At 37.4% G+C, this 22,247-nt stretch overlaps 1 protein-coding gene across 1 annotated transcript in view; it reads left to right on the top strand.

Moving 5' to 3' along the window:
* acvr2ba (activin A receptor type 2Ba) overlaps positions 1 to 22,247 on the top strand; it is a 57,738-nt gene that overhangs the window by 23,709 nt on the left and 11,782 nt on the right. The window contains exon 2 of the mRNA XM_083546976.1: positions 15,560 to 15,767. Within this exon, the coding sequence (XP_083403102.1) occupies positions 15,560 to 15,767 (208 nt within the window). The remainder of the gene's footprint in view (positions 1 to 15,559; positions 15,768 to 22,247) is intronic.

Raw genomic sequence — 22,247 nt, 5'->3', positions numbered from 1 at the left:
AAGATGACATCGGTTGGCTTTATTTGTCTTGGGGTGGGGGAGCACGATTTAGCCTTCACCCTTTCTAGCGGGTGGTTTTCATATTCATTTTAGTAGCGCTCTTGATCTAGGTTGGGGGACTGTTCTTAATCTTTAGCAGCAGGCAGTGATATTTCAGGTGATAAGTACTCCAAACAGAAGTAGGGCATCAGGATTGATCAGGCAGGTCTGGAGAGTAGAAGGGGCATCTCAGGAGTAGCATGAGAGTGAGGGTGGGAAGAACACAGATTATTAGGCATATTCTTGTCATATAATGGTTAGACATTGTATGTTGTTGATATCAGGTGATAACAGAGTGCTGTCTGGTGCATATTGAAACATGATGTGGTTTTGGAGAAATTGGCATTGTAAGCATTATACAGCACAAACAAATGGTACTTGGGTTAGAATAAAAACCACAGATGGCTCAATAACAATATAAATGTTTCAGTCTTCCAATAAATACTAATTTCTCCAATGCTCAGGTACAATCAGCCTGAGGCACCACATTGGCCAAATTATATATGTATTTAAATTACAGTTATTGTTTGTCAGTCAGTTTTGTTTCATTTTACTCAGAAGAGTCTTTCTGGTGGAATAGAAGGGAATCTTGAAGTAAATCTGTAACTAAAGTGCTAATGTTTGCTTATAATTAATTTGATGAGCCGAATAGACATTTTCATGATTTAATTACTGAACCAGTGTAAGCACCCCCCTAAGCTTCTACCATTGTCTCTCTTGACTATCTCATGTAATATGAACTATATATAAACATAAATTTTTTTATCTACATCCAAGTATCACATCTAAGTGAAAACTCTGTCACATTGACTGTGGTTCATTTGACATTGACTGTGGTTCATTTGAGTGACTGGCTAATTATATTTGCTAATTAGCTGAACATTTAGCTAAAAGATGTCTCTGCTGACTATTTTGGTCTATTAGGTTTCAGCCAGAGTGACATTTTTAGTGGCCTGACTTTGGAAATTTGAGTAATGTGGACATAAAAAGGCTGCCGACCTTTATATAGACCCAGAAAAGACCTATTTAGTGACCAGCTCATGGCCAACCAGTGATACATCAACAATTCTTTTGCTTGATTTAAGCCAGGCTCAGTAATGGATGTCTGTGGTCGCTTGGTAAAGAGTAGATTTATGTTAAGCATATGATTTTGCGCTTGAGATTTTGCTAATATATTAGGCTGTATTACACTTATTGAATTTTGCGAGCTCAAGGGCGAGGACTCTGGCATTTTAAAGCACCATAGATGCTTCGCTTTAGAAAGTCTGCCTCTAGAGAAATGCAATTTTCACTAGATTTTTATACATTGAATGAAAAATGGTATTCCAGATGGTCTTTCTGCCTCGTGGTGCTAGTCAGCATTTGTCTTCTATTCTATTTCATTGCAGGCAGAATTTCATGTCACACAGACTTGAATGACTAAAAGACGAGTGAGGATTGAGTGAGAGTTGAACTATTAGTCTTTCATGTTAAAACCATAGCAATAGGTTTGTGGGCTGTGTGTCTGTAGTGCAGACCTTTGTCTTTTAGAGCCATTTTTTCCTGGTAATGCTCTTTTGGGGTCTCACCTTCTTAGTTAGAAACAAGGAGACTGAAAGATGCCTTTAAAAAGGGGTTTTATGAATTACATTCTTTGCTGCTTTAATCTTCAGCTATTCTTTAGTTATAGTAATCTGAAGCATTTTCCCTTGAACATTTACTTCTTTCTTTCCTGTACATAAATATATAGGTACAGCAATTAAAAAAACATTTAATCAGTTCAAATATATTGGTTAAAATGATAGTTAAACCCTTAAAACTACAGCATGCGTGTGGACGGCTATTTTAATCGCATTATATCTGCACTGGGGTTTGTTTCCTGTGTTTGTGATTAAACAGATGATTAATCTTATTTTAGAGGCTGTAAAAATGTGTCCTAATTTGTTTGCAGAGTCTGGTGTTATAGCTGTAAACCCACACACTGAATGTTTCCCATGGTGCTACATAGCCAGCTCAAGGCCAGTGATTTGGGGGTGAAGGCCGAGTTCATTTAAACCTTAGTTTGATAACATGTGGAAGTTGTTATGGGATTAAATGCTGTCATGTTGCAAGATGTCTAGAAAATGTCGTTCACATTGCGATACCTACTTTTCTTTGGTCCTAAAATTCAAACCCTCTGAGTAAAAACGAAGAGAACGAAAGTGCCGGCTAATTATCCAAGTCAAAGTCCAGGTTTTTCACCCATTCAAAGGTGGAGCTGTTCCTCTAAAGCTCAACTTAATCTTGCAAAAACTACTCCAGCAGACCCTTGTTGAGGCCCCATCTGCAGCCAACACCATCTGCATCTTCGGCTGCTGCCTGCTCTAATGTAATCACTGGTGCAGGAGGTCACTAGTAGAAAACATTAATTGGACAGATTTTTATTTCTCTCAGGTTTCTTTTCCTTTGTTCTGCATGTGGTTAAAAAGGGGAGGCAATAGAGTACTTGAAAAGATGTTTAATATCTGGTGGCTTGAACAAAAATCTCATTCAGAACAAAAATGCATGGAAAGTGGCTTAATGCACACTAATCGTATTTGTTTATTTATTTTATTTTTTTCCGACCAAGTGCTTTATCCGGGTCAGGGCAGAGGTGGATGATGTACAGTAGCAGTGCATGTTTATAATAATCTGACTCTATTTATTCCTGGCTAGAGCACTAAATGCTCCAGGGACCGACTGATATCTTGGGCTGTATGAAATAATTGAATGAATCGCAGGCAGAGTGGATGGACCACCATGACTTACAAGAATTAATGAACATTATGAACAGCAAGCTTACAAAAAAAATAAATAAAAGCTTTTTTTTTTGGGAACAGAATCCTCAGGCACATTCAGTCACTTATCAAATAGTTATGCATATTTGTGCCATTTACTTCAGTAGTTTTTCTCACTCATATCTCAGTCTCTTATTTATAGTCTACCAAACCCTTAAACCTTGCTATTGCTGATACGACAGTTAGTTCTATGCCATTAATTTGATTAACCAAGAGTGTTTCAAGAGTGCCTATATTTATTATAGCCACCCTGGGATGTGTATCACTTGTCACTTTTATTCATTTAACATCCCACTTCCTAGTTCAAGAACCATTGCATTAGTAGTGTTACCAACATCATATCTGGAAATATTTTTTAGCAAGAGGAAGTGGAGTCAAGTCAAGTTTATTTCTATAGCGCTTTTCACAACAGACATTGTCTAAAAGCAGCTTTACAGAAATCAACAGTTAAGGTGAATGGTGTGCATTTAATGATGATCAGCCGCCACTGTGGCAAGGTAAAACTCCCTTAGATGTTATGAGGAAGAAACCTTGAGAGGAACCAGACTCAAAAGGGGAACCCATCCTCATTTGGGTGACATCAAGAGTTTGATCATAAATCTTTCAACAATACAGAACACTGGAGAGTGAAGTGAAGTGAAGACAAGTGTAAGTGATTTGTAAGTGGTATTTGTATTTTGTAATCAACAATATTATAAATATGTGATCCACAAGCTACTGTCTAAAATAACTTGACTGCAGTCTAGATTAAATTAGCAAGTGTATTAATACAGAGTTCAAAAAAATGACCATGAACCTATTTTCCTGTAAAAGAGACAGAATTGCCCTGCATGGCCCTGTTTTCTGAAAATGGTTTCACATGGACAGCCTGAAGCTACTTGCAATTATGGTTAGGTCATGAACATGGCTTTGGACTGTTTTAAATGTGAACAGTTTGTTACAATGCCTTAGGACTACAAAGTTCACAAATGTTTGCACTCAAATTATCATTGAATTGTTGATCACCTCAACAATCATGAAGCTATCAGGAATAGATATATGATGTCACTCAGATGAGGATGGCTTTCATTTTTCATCTGGTTCTTCTCAAATGTTCTTTTTATCATCTTATCTCAATTCTTTCTATAGGAAACATATATGTTTAATTTATAAACAAAGAATCCATATTCATAATGAGATTGTTTGTGGAAACTGCGTTGTTCCTATATTCAAAGTGCACTACAAATAAACTCGAATTGATTTGCCATGACAAGTACGTTTTATTTTTTGATCATTATGATGAGGTGCATGATTATGACTGGTGCTTTGGTTCATTTGTTGTTAATGTTTGTCTATGTATGTGTTAGAGGAAAAAAAATTAATTATGTTGAATTCCCTGTTCTCAGCACCTCCTGGAGAGCATTAATCCTGGCTTTATAATCATAACCATATAGTACGTGCTAAAATAACAGTAGTAGAATGTTATTTTCTCTTGTGTGTAAACGATAACAGCAGTGGTCAAAATCTCCAGCAAGTGTGTTCACCAGTGTTGAGTCACAACGTGTCGGTAAACCACAGGCTTTTTCTGCGGTCTGAGCCTCAGTGACCAACACTGATCTTTACAGAAAGATGTTCCCCAGAGACAAAGACAGAGAAACCTCTACTGGTCACTCATGCCAAAGTAAAAACTGATTGTGTGTTTGAAAAGGGCAGAGGATTTATTGGGCAGAAATATTTATGGGGTTGTGTGAATTTATTTATGCAGCACCTCACGCAGATTCAAGCTTGTTGTACAGCACATTATCTAATGACGCATAGATATAAAATCATACTGACGATGTCTGAAGTCATGAAGTAAATTAAACATATTGAGCCAGTTTCTTTCTCTGAAGTCTTTAAGAATCAGAGCCATGTTTTTAAAATCTTTTTCAGCAATGTCTTTCTAACCTTGGTTGAATTCTTAGATGTAAATACACGCGCGCGCACACACACACACACACACACACACACACACACACACACACACACACACACACACACACACACACACACACACACACACAGTGCACAGCTGCAGTTTTTATAAAAAATAAAAAAAAATCCAGATGTCCTCAGAAGGTCAACACTGTCAGAATCCACACAATCAAACAAACAGACAAAAACACCTCCACACACATTATTATCTTTGTGGTGTAATTATTCATACTAGTAATTAATGTTACGCTTGCACTAGAAACCTCAGACGGAAATTATTTTCCTTTTAAGATTTTAAATAAAAAGCTGCAGTTTTTGTTTTACAAAGGTGGAGGGAAAAACAAGTTTCCTAGTGGGGACCAGCCAAATGTCCTAACAAGGTCAAAACTCTTACATTTCCTCATCTATTACTTAAAAACTAATATTGTCCAATATTATCCTTATGAGGTCATTAGGTTTCTACCAGATAGGTAAATCCTACACCCTCACTTGAAGACATGTGACACCGGCTTGTCATTGTTAGGATGTTTGGTCATTTTTGGTCCTCACAAATGGCTTTAATATGCACACAGACAGACAGACAGGCAGACAGACAGAAACACACACACACACACACACACACACACACACATGCGCACACACACACACACATGCACAGAGATCAAATTCCTCTTTTGTATATGAACAAACACGCTGTGAGGAAACTCGGCTGAAAGCTTCAATTTGTCTGGTTTTGATAGAGTGCCAGTTCTTTTGTTTTGCGGTTTTCAGCCTCTGTTTCCAATTACAGCGCGCAGGAATGTCAGAGTGCTATTTGAGGTTTTGTGTCTGTGTTTTTTTCGCGGTCTGCCTGCTCACACAGTAGTGGAGGGGTTGGTCTTTAGGGGCCGTACAAAATGAGATCCAGATCACTTTTACACACTCACACACTGTGAAAGAGAGAAAGCTGTGGTAGTGCAATATTTCTTTGATCTCAGGAATGATATCTGAGGTTTGAAGCCTCTTTTGGATGATGGATGAAGAGTGTGTGTGTGTGTGTGTGTGTGTGTGTGTGTGTGTGTGTGTGTGTGTGTGTGTGTGTGTGTGTGTGTGTGTGTGTGTGTGTGTGTGTTTTTTGCTGCAGGACTTTTTTTTTTTAAGTGTGCTTTTTTTGAATCTGCTAAAATGGAGTGTAAACAGAGACTTGATTTTTTTTTTTAGGCAAACGATAAGCATGCATGTTACTCGGAGGCAACCTTTAACACCAGGAATAAACACCCGGTGCATTAGCCAGTATGATGTTTATCAGATTTTTTGACTGGATTTTTTATTGATTTTATCGTAACCTGGATGTTGCATCAACTGCTAAGATGATGAAGATAATAATAATATAATGAAGAAATGAAGTAACAAACTATGTAGCATTTTAGTTTGTAGATTAGAAAAATTATTCCTCTTATCCCACAGCATTTTGCCAACACGATATTTTTGATTGATTTTTTCTTTTATGGAATATCAGTGAACCTTCAGAACAGATGTGTTTTCTTGGTTTCTAACTTACATGGCACTCTGTGTTTTTGTCTCAATAAAGTCCAGGAAGAGGAAATAAATTTGATGTTGGTGAAGTAATCACTGTATATATGGTTCCCTCCAAAACTATTGGAACAGCAAAGCAAATTCTTTTCATTTTGCATGGCTGCCTCTGGAACAACTAATGACATATTACTCTTTATTGATGATGAAACGCATGTAGTAACAGAAGAATGATTTCCTAAGTGTACAGAAACTTTCTGTGCAGCAAAAAACAGTGACTTAAAACACACTGCCGAACAACAAAGGACTTCATCAGTGAAAAAAGTGAAATGATTTAGACTGGCTAAAACTGAATTGAGCATGCATTTCTCTTCCTGAAGAAGAAACTAAGCCCCCAAAACAAGCAGCTAAAAGGAGTGAGAGGAAAATTATCACTAAAGAAAAATGCAACAGTTTGGTGAAGCCAATTGTTGAACAGCTTGATGCAGTTACAGACATTGAAGTTGAAGTTGTTCCTATACTTTTGCTCATTTGAAAACGTGGTATACTAAAGGTGCCACAATGTTTTTTTTTTTTTTTTTTACGCTATAATATTTAGGAAATGAAATTCTGATCTTCTAATATTCATCTTTCGATGTCAAACCCAAAACTCTTCGACGCATAGTTAAAAACAAAAGAACTGGCACCGCTGTTGCAATACTTTTGGAGTGGACGATTACTGCTACCCAACGTAACTAATAGGAGGAATTAATCTCAGGGTCAGTAAACTTTACTTGTGATTGCTTCCTTGTATGAATAGTATGATCAATGCAGAAATCAATTGTTAGGCATAAATTATATAAATAAGCTTTTATACTAAAGGGAAGGCAATAAAACTAATGTGTTCATATTAACCTATTGTTTGTTAGATCTGTAACAATTGTCAGTGCCGTAATGTTATTTTAATCATCACCTTCTGATTGAATTGATTTAACCCTGCTGTGGTGTAGATATTACTGTAATCAGCACACAAAAAAGACAAATGATTTGTAGTACGATCGCAGTGTACGCCACATGTACGCAGCAATACTGGTAAAAAAACATGCAAAACACATTCCTGTGTGCTTGGATGTGACTGGCTGACTGTTTGGATAATATTTGCATATAATTAAGCACGTGTGTCATGTTGTGCTTTATCTGCTCTCAACTGAAAGCCTTTTTCCATCAGAGTTTATGGTGTGTGTGTGTGTGTGTGTAAATGTTTTTCTCTCTTTCCACTTATCCGTGGGCTTTCTGTGGTTGAAGCAGTTTGCTGGAAGTTTGGAAATCTTCCCGTTCCAGAAAACTAGAAACAGATGAGAACGTTTTTCATTGGCATGTCAGGAACAAGCAGAACATGGAGTAGCAGAAAGAATTATGTGGATTTGTCAGATCATGGGAGGCTATGATGTTAACCAGGAGAGCTGTACAATTGTAAATTGGTATTGGTCATTATTTGAGCTGAAATATTTGACATACCAGATAACTAATGTGTTAAATTGACACTATAGAGGGAAGTTTTTGCTCTATAGAAGGACATGTTTGCTATATAACTGAGATGAGCTTAGAACTTTTTGATCTCTCTATGGCGTACTTGCCCACACAAACATTTAAGTAAACTCTCAATAGCTTTTGACAGCCCTTATTCTTACCCACGTCAAAGACCACTGAGTGACTCAAGCACTACTACTACTACCAGCCATTCATGGCCACCGTCTTGACACGCTGTTATCGGGTGTTGCGAGCATTAAGTGCTTTCATTTTGTCAGAGCATCTTTTAAAAATTGATCGGAGTGTCTTTGGTTTAGAACTGAAACGATTCTTTGAGTAATTCGAATACAAAAAATCTAAAAAAAAAAATTATTTGCTTGATGCTTCGGTTAGTCTACACACTGAGCATTGTGTTTCCATGTGAACCATTATTACTGATGCACCACCCGCTAAACTCTTGGAGCGATCTGGACCGCTGCAGAATAAAAAAAAAATGGAGGAACGGGGAGAAAACAGCAAGGGGCGCAATTTTTGAGTTTTTATTTTTCAAATTCCGACTTTACTTCTCGCAATTCCAAGTTTTTCTTTCTTTCACAATTCCTATTTTTATTTATTTATTGCCAATTGGGCAGGGTCAGCCTCTCTGTAGTGGAAGAAAGTTTTACACATTGAAAATGAAATGGGCTACAATCAATAGAATCACATGGTATTAAATTAAGCCTTCGATCCCTGGAGAGAACTTTGTTTCGCACTCAGATCTGAAGAAGAAAACATGGTAACTGGTGGATGCACCAGAAATGTTGGATGTTTATGAGAAATAAAGTCAGAATTGTGAGAACAAAACGTCAGAATTGCAAGGAATGATGTCAGAATTGTGAGGGGAAAAAAATTCCGAATTACCCAGAAAAGTCAGAATTGCAAGGAATTAAGTCAGAATAGCGAGAAAAAAGTCAGAATTACAAGCTTCCATTGGTTGGGGATCATTCAAAGTAAAACACAAATAAGTGTTTTTTTGGGGGTTTTTTTGGTTCAAGAGTAATCTGACATTTATTTTTATTATTTGCATTTTTTTCACCAATATTCTTGTATTCCATTTCAGCAATATAAATGTAAATTTTTCTAAAAAAGGAAGCAAATTTACTTGTTTATTTTAAGAGGCCCATCTTATTTCCTTTGTATTTTTAGTACGTCTTATTCGATTACTCGATTAATCTCTGGAACAAACTTTAGAATATTTGTTTAATAAACAATATAGCTGCGATTAGTTTTTTTGATTAAAAAAAAAAAACTGTGTGCGTAAACTAAAATGAAATGCTCTTTGATATTTGATTTGTCAAAAGTTGAGATGTCAAAGTACTGGCAGAATTTTTAATGTGCAATAATACATTATTTAATTAATTATCTAATTAACTAAAGTGGCAATTTCCAAGTTTTAGTGACGTTTAGTAATTATACTTACAAGCGAGCTGAATAATGTTCATAAATTGATTACTTTCTCAAAACAGCAGTTTCATTTGGTCAGTCTTATAGATGTAACCAAGTACTGCATCCACTGTTCAAAAGCAAATTCTGTATGAACTCATTTAAAAGTAGAGTAGCAGCTGTGTGTGTGTGTGTGTGTGTGTGTGTGTGTGTGTGTGTGTGTGTGTGTGTGTGTGTGTGTGTGTGTGTGTGTGTGTGTGTGTGTGTGTGTGTGTGTGTCACTTATTGAACTGGGAAGGAACCTGTAGCTGAGAAGTCTATCCCGAGTTAAATTTTGAAAATGAATGGGGCATTTCCAATGATTGTTTTATAGGTTGAAATGAAAAATTCTCCTCAGATGTAGCATTATGTGCATTTAGCTGTTGTGAGAAAAGGGTTTATATTTGACATTTGTCTTATTTTTCTTTTCATCTCGCCTCAAAGCCATCAGCGAAGTATTTGCAAAATGTGCGACTTGCATCTCAGCAGCTTATGGAACGCCCTCATTTTCCTAGAGTATAGCTCTATGTATGCTTTCTATTGCTGTATAGAGCGAATTACCTTCCATACCTCACTGCTAGTCTGGTATGCAACATAATAGTGTGCATTTAATTGAACTTTGCTGAGCGTAGGAGTCATCTTGCGACTGAAACCGAACACTGGTGGATGCAGTTGTGTGTTTTACTTTGGGGTCGAGATCCATCGTTCCTCGTGTTTTCCATCCAGCATATCATCAGCAGGGTTTGAGTCAAATTACTTTGTGTTGCTTTTTTCCCCCCCACCATCACACGACCAGCTTTTCTAGTTCTGGTCTTGAGCAATTTCTGGTTGGTGGATCAAATGATGTTTGTAGTATTGAACGGCTTTGTTCAGAATTCTGCTGGGCAAACATTTGCATACAGTGACCTTTTGTACAGTGTCTCCGCACAACAAAACCACAAGGCAACATTTTTACCAATAGTTCTGCATCTATACGAAATTTCTTCTACAATGTGTTTCCTCAGGTTAATGCAAGAGTGACTAAAACACCTGTAGCGCCCGATGCCATGCTTCGGAACAGCAGGCCATTTTTATTTTCATATTTAGTTTAATATTCAGGCGTTAAATTAGGTATTGGTTTGATTTTCTTCGCCCTTCGCAAAGTAACACAATTCTTGTAAATTCTCATCTAATCATGATACACCTGTTGAATGTTGGTGTTTTATATTGCGGAACGAACAGGATTGTATGTTTTATGATGTCCATGTTATTAAAATGTCATCAGTTTAAAACTAGACTATATGGACAAAAGTTTGTGGAAACCTGACCCTACAATTTATAGTTCCACATTTATTTCCTGTTTGCTTTTATAATTCTTTCTTTTACTAGATTTTGGAGTGTGTTTGTGTAGAAATTTGGGTCTGAAGGAAAAATGTACCACTTGAACTTGTATATGTATTGAATTTTGTAAAACAGTTTGGCGATGAACCACTTATGAGTGGAAATGAAAGATGTCCCAATGGATTTCTTTGATAAAATGTGTATACAAAGACATTTAAAAGTGTTATGCTGAATTCAGAATACCAATGCGGAAAGCTTTAGTAGATTTCCACATTAATTCAGACTTTTTTTTTCTTTGTTTTTGTCTTCCGTGCACACACACACATTAATTTTGTTCAGCGAGAAAGAAATGTGGATACCTTTTGAAGGCACAGTTTTTGCACTGAAGTATGTATTGAGGAAACAGAGATACCTCAGTGATAATGTGGTGTTAGTCATGTGACCCAGTGAGCTCCAAACAAACACGATGGTTGGTTTGATGGTGTTGTTAAGGATTAATATCCCTTTGTACAAACTCAAGATTGCATTTTTTTCAAAGATGACTGAATGTTAACCCCCAACTGCGTCAATTTAGAGAGACGGAGAGACGGCAATGATGCAGGCTAACTTTTTTTTTAGTGTTTTTTTCCACGCAGGGTTTGGATGCAAGTGTTTTCAGTATCAGGATTTTAAATATTGACAAGCAATTTTTGGACCAGATTCTGTACTTTTTGTAAGTCTGTGGTGAGATGCTGTCTTGTGCTTCTTTGTACGTGTTAAAGCAATGTTTACTGATCTAGATTTAGCACCTTAATGTTCTTTAATAAAATCTATCTGAGGTTTCCAATCAAGTTTAATGTCCTTTTTTCCCCATTTTGTTCTCTCTTTCAATTTTACTACTTCCTTGGCATCCTTCTATCCAGCTCCTAATGTAACACAGGTTGCATATACTGAACCAGTTGTTCTCGAAATGAGCGTGGTAGAAGACTGAACGCTGACGGACACGCTGAGATCTTGGCCCTTATCCAAATGAGAACTGCCGTTCCTGTCCTCTGCTGATCCTGTGCACACTGAGCTCTACATGCTCTACATTGGCGTTTTTTTCTCTCCTTGTAATTATCATACAGCAATGTCCTTATAGCCTGACCTTTTTACTCCACTACAAGCAGACACACATTTGATGGCTGTGGTGCCGTTACATTGTTTATGATCCATTTGAAGAAATGAAAGTGCGAAGAGGCCGGCGAGTGCGCAGGTTATAATATGGTCTGGCTCCTTTCGGGTTCTGCTCGGCGCATTCGAAGCATATTTTAAAAAGATGATCGCGAAGTCGTGATCGTTAACACATGAACCGCTTTATTTCCGAGATGGAAGCTGGAAACCGAAGTTGTGTTACAGAGGTGGAACAGGATGTAGGAGGCAATCTGCCGTCTGATTGAAACGGCTAAAAGAGAACGCATGGTTCCAGTAAAATTATATTGCCCACGTAATGCGCAGGCCGAGCAGCGGTCGTAATGTTTACCTCAAAGGCTCCGGATTCTAATGTAATGCTTTTAGGACATGCTTCCTTTTGTGTCCATTGACATCTGCTATCGTCATTAGCCTGGACGTCCCCATGGAGGCTCGTAAATCCAGGCCTTGAATGCTGAAGAGGCTTGGTCGCAGGGGCAGCAGGGTTTTTTTTTGTATGTGCAGCAACTCGGTGCACTGGCATTGCCCAGACTCATTTACAGCGCTGTTCGGTGTGTGTGTGTGTGTACACTGATATGTAGTGTGTGTGATTCACTAAAAAGGGCATTGTCTGGGGGGATGAGGCAACGGCACTACTCCCACATTTGCTGTCGCCTAGCAACCGCAATGCACAGATTGGCGAGAACATCTGCCGTCGCTGGCGCTGCCAAAGCCGTGATGTACAGTACACACACACACACACACACACACACACACACACACGCGCACACACACGCGCACACACACACACACACACACACACACACACACACACACACACACAGGCTCGGCCAGGCAGAGCATGAACAGCTCTAGCACTCTGTGTGAGCTCTCACTCGTTTTTTCCCCCTCAAAGATTGCACTACATCACGCTGATCCGAGAGCCGAGTGCACCGTTTTCATGCTTGGCCAGGATCAGCCTTGAGCGATCGCTTTAAACGATAAAAGCCTCAGTCAGGAGCGTTTGGGAATAGATTCTGTTTGTTGGTGGGCTGTTTGCCAAATACAAAATGTGTTTTTCATCATTTTTCACAGTGAACTGGATAGTAATATATCTGACTCCAAACCCAGCGGCTGACTATTAATGCGGCGATCAGATTGCAGAAAAGGCTTTCTAACTTGCTCAGGAGAAAACAAAGAATGTGTCTTCAGTAGGCATCATTTACTTCTATACATACAAACTGATAAGTGATGTATTTTGCCTGTAGTATTAACACGAGAATAATAATTAGCCACTTGTTCACACATTTCAGTAATATTGAGCTCTACAATCTCTTCGAGGTCAGCCATGAGTATAAAACAGCGAATCCTCCGTGGCCTTCTACATGCACTCGAGGTGTTCTCCTCACCCTGACCCCCCCCCTGACCTCACACAAGGATCTCGCTCGCGGTGTTCTTGCAGCTCAGATCAGCAGGATCATACACCAGTCTCGCCTTGAGCACGCTGCTGGATAACAGTTTTGCGCTCTATAATCATGTGCTCACAATCATTATTTTATACTTTCAGAGGTGAAATTTTTATCTGAACCCATTATACTGATATATCAGTGTTTTTTCTTGTCTGTGAGAGAAACAAGTCTTTTTTTACGTGTGTCAGTTAGTAATGACTTTTTCACACTGTTAATGAACTACTAAACAGCGCGAAGCCTAGTTTCAAAGGGATATAAAAAGAAAAAAGCTGGACGGACTCGAAAGCCACTTTCAGCCTGCTTGTTGCTAGTAGATGTGCTCATGGATATTTAGAACGCTCTCTCAGGCTGTGTAGTCGTCCCCCCCCCCCCCCCCCCCACAATCTTCTTTCAAAAGACCTAAGGAAAGGTGGCCATCTTTTCATATTTGTTTTTGAGATGTTCCAAGATGGAGTTTTTCCGAATACACTTTTATATCTCTGGAAACACCTTTACTTTTTGATAAAGCCAGCCTTGTTGATGAAAGTAATTCAACTCTAATCTTGCTAGGCTGTGTTCACAAGCCCAGCTCATTCCCTCCATTACAGCTAGAGCATGCGGTCCTCATATAGGGTGGCCTCCTCAGAGAATCTGGTCTTGAGTGATGGTTTGAGGTCAGCTCAGTCCTAGTATCACACCTTTAAAAAGATCTGACCATTTCAACTTTAATGATCGGGAATGCGAGTGGGATTATTATTTTTTTTTTTCTTTTTCCACTTTTTCTTCCAATTTGGCCAAACCCTGGTTACATGACGTCTACCAAATGGGAAAAGTAATGGCTAACACATGCTTCCTCTAAAATGTGTGAAGCCAGACACTGATTTTGTTCTTCTTTTTTTGCTTTGAACATACTCTGGGGAAAGTGCTAACTATCTCCTCATACACGAGATCACACACACCCACAATTGGCTAGTGATTGACAGGGGAGAGAAACTTTCTTGGTCTGCCCATAGAGCATGGACAGTGTGTCTTCCTTGGTCTTCTGACCATAGATAGATCACTTTATTCACCCCAGAGGGAATGGATTTCTCTGGTCTCAATAAAGTGGTTGCTTTTGTATATTGTACTTGTCTTTAATAAACCTCTGTAATGTGTACATAAGAGGTTAATGATCTCAAAAGAGCACACACTGCACACACAGATATGAACAGCGGCGCATGTGTACATAGACGTCATAAATCACCATGATAGACTAGAACACCTCCAAAGAAAAAGCTTTTTCATTGGGGCTATTGAAATGCCTTATGAAAATATATATTTTTGGGCATTCGACAGATTTAGCTCGATAAGACATTCACGTTAATTTTTAATTGAGAGTTCTAGACGTTATAAAATGTGGGATTAGGGTCTTGCAGGCCTTTCACCTGCCTCAGTATGCAGAACAAAGCTACCCTAAATAGATCTAGATCTACAGCCTAATTCTCATATGTACTCCAAGGACACCAGTGGTAGTCTTTTTAATTTTTTTATTTATTTATTTTTTCCTTTTCCTTTATTGAGCATCTCCACAGCTCTCAGTTTATTCTCTTATGTTGTATAAAGGGTTACAATAGGTCTGCATGCACGGTTAGGCACTTAGCCTTTGTAAAAGCCTCTTTCAACCAATTTCCTTAATGAGTTTCTTACTATTAATTAAAGATATAGTCATTTCGGTTGGGAAAAAAAAAAAAGATATTTTTCTGACTATGTTTTGCCTGGTGAATAGGGGATGGGCGGGATTAGAATTGGTAGAGGTTAGGTCGGTGCAAAAGTGTCAGTCAAAATCCGCAGTCTGCTGTCTTCAACCTTAACCACAGAAAATAAATTCTTCCGCTCGCTGCAGTCTCTTTGTGTCAGAACGAGTGAAATGGTGACTAGTTTAATGTTTAACTTTTTCTTTTAGTACTTTTAATGTAGCTGTATGTGGTACCAGTGGGTAATTCTCTGTCTGTCTGTCTGTCTCTCTGGTTATCTAGCTATCTAGCTGTCTATATCTGATAAGTTTAAGAATAAGGCAAGTGTATGTATAAATTATTGCACATCAGCTTCAGCCAGTAGTATGAAAAATATGAATATTATAACTATTTAAGTGATTTATTTTATTTGTATCTGGGCACATAGGAAAGTCAAGATTTTAGTTTGCATTTTATAACTAGAAAGTGGTGCAAACTCTTAAAGGTTAATGAGGATTGTGCGTGCATTTGAAAATAGGAAGTGGTGGTACTCTTGGTGTCTTTTCGACAAGTGACATCAGGCGTGAGTGGGTGCCGTGGAAACGGAACAATCTGGCAAGCAAGATTCACTGAATTTTTTCCTGTTTTCCTGGTTGTGTAGTACCCAGCCATGGAGAGGTGGAGACGAGAGAGTGTTTGTACTACAACATCAACTGGGAGATTGAGAAAACCAACCAGAGCGGCGTGGAGCGGTGCGAAGGCGAGAAGGACAAACGCTCGCACTGCTACGCTTCGTGGCGAAACAACTCGGGAACCATCGAGCTTGTGAAGAAAGGCTGCTGGTTGGATGACTTCAACTGCTATGACAGGTCAGTCAATAATTACACATACGCAGTAGGGGTTGCAGCTAGCGATTATTTTAATGATTGAGTATTCTACCGATTATTCCATCAATTAATCGAATAATCGGATTAGCCCTTTTTTTAAAAGAGCAATACTAAATAAGAGCAAGAAAATAAGACATTTAGTGCATTTAATTGCCATTTTACATCAAAATACAAATATATCAATTTGAAAAAATCATCATAAAAATATAAGGGTGTTTTCTTTGTTTAAGTTTGAAATGATCCCAAACTTTGTCATTTTCTTTGACCTGAATCTCCTCGCCCCTTACTGTTTTCTCTCCTTTCCCCATTTTTCATTCTGCAGCGTTTTCTGTGTTGTATGGAAGCACACTTTCGCCACATCAAAACCAAAAAAGTTTGCCTAGTTTCTTGCAATTCAGACTTTATTTCTCATGGATATCTTCAATTTCTGGTGCATCCACCGGTAATCATGTTGTGGGCCTGAAGTTTGAAGCTGTTGGTGTAGGAACGAGGCTCCTCTGCTTCATCTGTCTTGTTCCGTCTCCTCCAGAGCTGAGTGTTAGACAGAGTTCTCTCCAGGGATCGGAGGCTTAGTTTGATACCATGCAAATCTACTGATTGTAGCCCATTTCATTTTCAATGTGTAAAACCTTATGGCGCTACAGAGCTATACAATGTCATCATTGTACGTCATGAATCTTCTCGAATCACTTGGTATTTATATGTAACATCTATCTTGGCTTTTTAACTTTTCGCAAATGTTTTTTGTAAAAACCTGGCAGAAAATTTTGCTGAGATTTTACATATTTTTCCAAGCTGTCATAATTGCGTCGATAATCAGCCCACAATCTTGGAAACAGGAAGTGCGTCACCTCACACACCAGCTGTTACAATGAGTTTATAACACTGCATTGTTAAATTGTTGAATCTGATTGGTTGATGGTTTGCAGCTCTGTCAGTAGTTCCAGCTGCAAAACAAATTAACAACCCGGGTTTAATTCCTTATTGTTTCCATGGTAACAGCTAATACACAGGGACTTGTTGGATGGATGTGCTGCATAACCCAAATTGAATAATAAATGAATTACAAATTGGTGGTCTTTGATAGGTTGCAGTTTTCTGTATGGAGACATTTGTTGTAACTGTCACTGTCAGTGCTTTGTATTGGTCATGGAGGTACTTCGGGAAAAATCTAAGCATGGAGGTCTTATAAATCGGCAGACATCGATGCAAAGAAAAGCATGCAAGAAAACTTTCAAAGACTGCAAAATCCCATCGTTCAACCTTAATCAGCCAATCTATCAGTCAAGTGCAAAACTTCTTGAAATAAACAATGTGGTCAGAAATGTGTGCAATAATCTTTTCAAATCTAGAATCTAAATCTAGAAAGGATATTAATTTAAGAATCAAAAAATTCTCAATATTGATACCCAGAGTAAAACATATTTTTTGGGCTACCCTATGTTTAATGTTATGAGACATTTTTATTTATATGGTCTAACTCTGAAAGACAAATTTTGTAAAACAGCCCCCCCAAAAATCTTAAAATTATTAAAAAAAATTGTGGACAAGTGGATTTTTGGACTCTTTTGTAGACTTGTTTGATAAATATCTGTATTTGCCAAGAAATTGCCATTGAAGCTGCAATTTTTGCTTATATTATGATTATAAGCAAATAGAAAGTGCAGCCGGCCATTCTTTATTATTTAAAAGAAAGTATTATTGTTGTGAATATGTAACATATCCTGTCAGATAATTCTTTTTTTCTTCTTCTTCAAAACTCACTAGACTAGATGTTTGAAGAAAAGTTCTTGGAAGTACATCAGTTCTTCTCCTTATATCATTTCTGATAAAAATGCAAAAAACATTCTTATAATTTCAGAGTTTGGCAACACGCTAAAAATGTTTGCAGAAATAGTTTTTGGATTTGTTTTGTCTGATGTGTTTGTTCTATAAAATGATGTAAGAAACCCTGTTTTTATTCTAAATCTGGAAATAACATCGACTTTACTAGTAGATCATAACATTAGGAGCTGTTCATCATATATTGAAAATTGCTTAAAAATAAAAATGACACTTGTCTAGACACAACTTTACACTCCTAAAACTTTGAAAAGCATCAGCGAGCTCTGAGTCATATCAGAGCTGCTTGCATTGTTAGATGGTATATTTAGACGCATTAGGAGCGTACACTAGATTGGCGTCTGGAAATGTGGTTATTATTTAGTGACTAAATCTCTTTGAAGTGTCTGAATAGTCTTTTAATGTCCCATCGTTATTTAACATTACGCACTTTCTTTTGTCCTGAATTAATTTTCACGCCCTGTGTTCACTGCTGACCTACTTTCCTGACTACCTGTGCACTGGCACAGATGAGACTTCCAGAAATATGTAGAAGTACGTTCAAATGAAGCCGTAGCGTCATACCGAGTTGCCTTATACTTCACGTTTCCCATTTTTTTTAATTGATAGAAAGGTTCTACTATATTTATAAAGTAGGTGTGGCAAAATATATATCATGTCATATATATATACCATTCTTAGTCTAAATTCTTGATTCTGATTGGCTCGGTTATGATGCTTTTGTAACCGTTAAATGCACAAGTCATTTTTGTCAATTTAATTGTTGCTTTAACAAATGTGCTGCTTCATAAACTGTAGTAACATGTAGTGTACAGAGTGAGACTTCTCATGACCTTACTTGGGTAAATTAATGATTTTTGTGCATCATTTGACTTTTGACAATTTTAAAACGAGTTAATTCAATGAATAAAGTCACAAGCAATTGACACTAACAGCTACATTATCAGTAGAGAGGCAGCACAGATGCAAGTTGTATACACAGCCACCCACATACACGTTCTCTCTCTCTCTCTCTCTCTCTCTCTCTCTCTCTCTCTCTCTCTCTCTCTCTCTCTCTCTCTCTCTCTCTCTCTCTGTATGTGTCTCTCTAATGATATTTATTAAGATTCATTCAAATAAATATATCTTGTAAGTACTTTATCTCAGTGTATGATTTAGAGTTTGCAGGATTTTGCTGGAGATTTAAAACATAACCAATAATAATCATTATTATTTTTAATCTTTTCTGTCAGTTTGTTTCTGCACTGCAAACTGGAATGACATTACTAACTCGTAGTGACCATTGTAAAAGCAGGATTATCCATGTCTAGGAATACAATAAACTGCTTAAAGCCACCACACATTGCTTTGTGTTTCCCGGTTATTCACCTTAAGTCATGCATTAAAATCATAGACCTAGTCATATCACACATATCTAGTTTTATTATATCAAAAATAAAAGGCAACCAAACAGAAGCATTATGTTTACAATTATTATTTACTATGTACGATTGTTTTGATGCTCAACAGAATAAATTCATTTACAGATAAGAAACTTACAGCCTATAGTTTTAATGATTGTGTAATATTTTGTATCAAAGTTTAAGGCAGTTTGTCTTAAAAATGAGAGTGCTTTACACACACAGTTGCCAGACTTTACATAACAAGAACCATCTTGAGCTGAAAATGATCGAAAGTGATCGGTGAAGTTTGGAAGAAGGAAGAAACTTTTTCAAAACAAAGAAATTGGCTGAAAAATGTGGTGCCACCTTCTTGCCCGTTCAGACAGTGCTGCGTCTTGTTCACCGTCATACGGGTTGCTAGATAGTAAGGTTGTTGTTGTTGGAATGTAAAATGTTGTCACTCATCTGTAGTATGTGTGTAAGCATTTTCTGAAAAGGAGCTGCCAATGGAAGGTTGGTTTTCATGTTTCATTTTGCGCTGTTAGGCTATCATTTAATTGTTTTGTTTTGTATAGATAAAAAAATAATATGGATCTTTATTTAACCATCCATCCATCCATCCATCCATCCATCACGCGCTTATGTTTTTATAACAGGCACCCTGTTATTAAAAAAAAAAAAAAAAACGGAAATGTGTACTAATTCCACAAAATTATTTCTTTGAGGCCACAGCAGATTGAAAGTGATTACATTGTTATATCTATTAAAGACACGTGTTGTAATTTTGTAAATTAATGTCGTAAAAACAAATGAGTTCTTGTGATCACTTATGGCAGGGGTGTCAATCTCAGGCCCTGGGCCAAATCTGGCCCGACGTACAATTATATACAAGATGATTTTATCTAGATCTATTATCATTGTTATTAATGGCCCAGCGATATGAAGCGCTGATAACACACTACAAATCCCATAATGCAGCGCTTCAGCTGCCTTACCAAACGCTAGACTACCTGGGAACATTCCAGTGTCAATCAAGTCGAGTATCTGTTGATGTATTTAACCCTATTGGTGAATATTAACCCTCACAATAGTGAAGAGAAAAGTTGATTCTGAAAACAGAGCCTTTCAAAACCAATTGGATTCTGAGTAGATGTTTACGGACACTGCCGGTTAACCCGTGTATCTTATTAGTGGAGCGAATGTGGCTGTAATTAAGGAATTGAATCTAAGACGGAACTGCGAGACAAAACATCCGGATAAGCTAAAAAACCTGAATGCAGAGCAGAAGATACAGAAAGTAGAAGAGTTAAAGAAGAATCTGACATTTCAGCAGACGTTTTTCACCAGAGCAAAATCACAAAGTGAAGCTGCTGTGAAAGCAAGTTTTATCGGGCAGAGGAGAAATCAAAGGCAAATCAATCGGTTATTTACCGAGGGAGAGTTTCTGAAGATCTGCATGATGAAGGTGTGCAGCGTCTTGTGTTTGACAGGAGATATTTCTTTGGAGAGCAACGTTTAAGAATATTTTTTATAAAATGGCATAAGAGCAAGGAAATCTGATTGTTTTGATTTGTTGTTATTTTAACTTTTATTTAAAAGCTCCATTTTTATTGATTTGTTGGGATTTTTTTTTTTTTTTGCAACATGTTCATATTTCTAACTTTTTGACAGGATATATTTTTATGGAGAGCAAAATATTTTAAGATATTTAAAGTTTAAGTTTATTTATACTGGAATAATATTCCTGTCTGTTTTATTCACATTTATGTTCAAAAAACATTGTTTTAGTGTGTACAATAAATGTTTATCCTGTTCGGCCAGCGACCGAAAGTGTGCTTTGAGTTTTAGCCCCCTGTGCAATTGAGTTTGACACCCCTGATTTATGGTATAGCAGCTCTAACCATTAAACCCCTCATCAGCTAGTTTTAAATTGTATACGATGAATTTAATATCAACAAAGGTTTAGAACTGTAGTTTGCATGAACAGTTCTGCGTCAAATCACCTCGCACTGAATAGTACACCTTAACAATGATGAAATTGTAATGAACAAACATTCAGTGCCTCCCAGATGAGGATATGTTTCCTTTTGAGTCTGGTTCCTCTCAAGGTTTCTTCCTCCTGCCATCTCAGGGATTTTTTCCTTGCCATATTCACCACTGGCTCGCTCGTTAGAAATAAACTTAAAATGCTAATGAAAACCGTACAGGCACTAAACGTATACAACTTTATATAACCTCTTTATCTCTGTAAAGCTACATTGAAGAAATGCCCATTGTTATATGCTTTATACAGTAAAACTGAATGAAATAAATTGTCACTTTTGCAATAAATGCAAAGTTTTCTGTCAAAAAGCATTGACACTGGAGACTCCTTCCAACCTTGTGTTAGGTGTTAAAACAGAAACTGTATGTAGTATACTAGAATTTGCTAGTTGAGGAGAAAATGTGCTGTGGTATGTAAATTTGTAAAGATTTTCTGTAAAGGCTTGTGCAGAGTCCAGTAGTGTCAATGGCTGTAGTGCCATACCAATAATAAAAAAAAAAGCACAAAGTCCTAAAAGCTGAGGAAATAAACATTTTGTAAATGTCTTGAGAGCCAGAAGGTTGCAGCTTTTCCGTGCACATTCCCAGTGTACGGATGCTGGCGAGTTATTAAATGGAAGCTTATTGTGAGCCTGCATCTGCAAAATGATTGTATTAAAGTGCTTCTGAATGCATATTGGACTTGTTTATACTTATGATATAGCCAGGAAACATTTAATCATAAATCATATAACTGTATACACAAAGTTTTTATTTTATTTTTAATTTTTTGAGGATGCTGAGGATGTGCATCATTTGAAAAATGGCATTGTGTTTTGCTTTTTAACCCTTAGATAAGAAAATACTCCAACGAATATATCTGATGTAAAAGAAAAAGTAGAATTATAAATAGCTGCTGAATGAAAAAGGCAATACAAGACTGCTGTGTGTGTGTGTGTGTGTGTGTGTGTGTGTGTGTGTGTGTGTGTGTGTGTGTGTGTGTGTGTGTGTGTGTGTGTGTGTGTGTGTGTGTGTGTGTGTGTGTGTGTGTGTGTGAGCTTGTACAATATATCGCCCCACTTTCCCTCAGGATATCTGCATTGCTAGCTGGTACAGTAGCTTAAAAATATGAGAAGAGGTTTGAATTGATTAACACTTTATATCACAGTGCTCTTGACTTCTCAGCTCTGATTGGTCAAACTGTATTGATCCATTG

Source organism: Silurus aristotelis (genome assembly GCF_946808225.1).
Source record: "Silurus aristotelis genome assembly, chromosome: 1".
NCBI classification, from domain to species: domain Eukaryota; kingdom Metazoa; phylum Chordata; class Actinopteri; order Siluriformes; family Siluridae; genus Silurus; species Silurus aristotelis.
The sequence above is the reverse complement of the archived record's forward strand: the minus strand, read 5'-3'. Positions and strand labels throughout refer to the sequence as shown.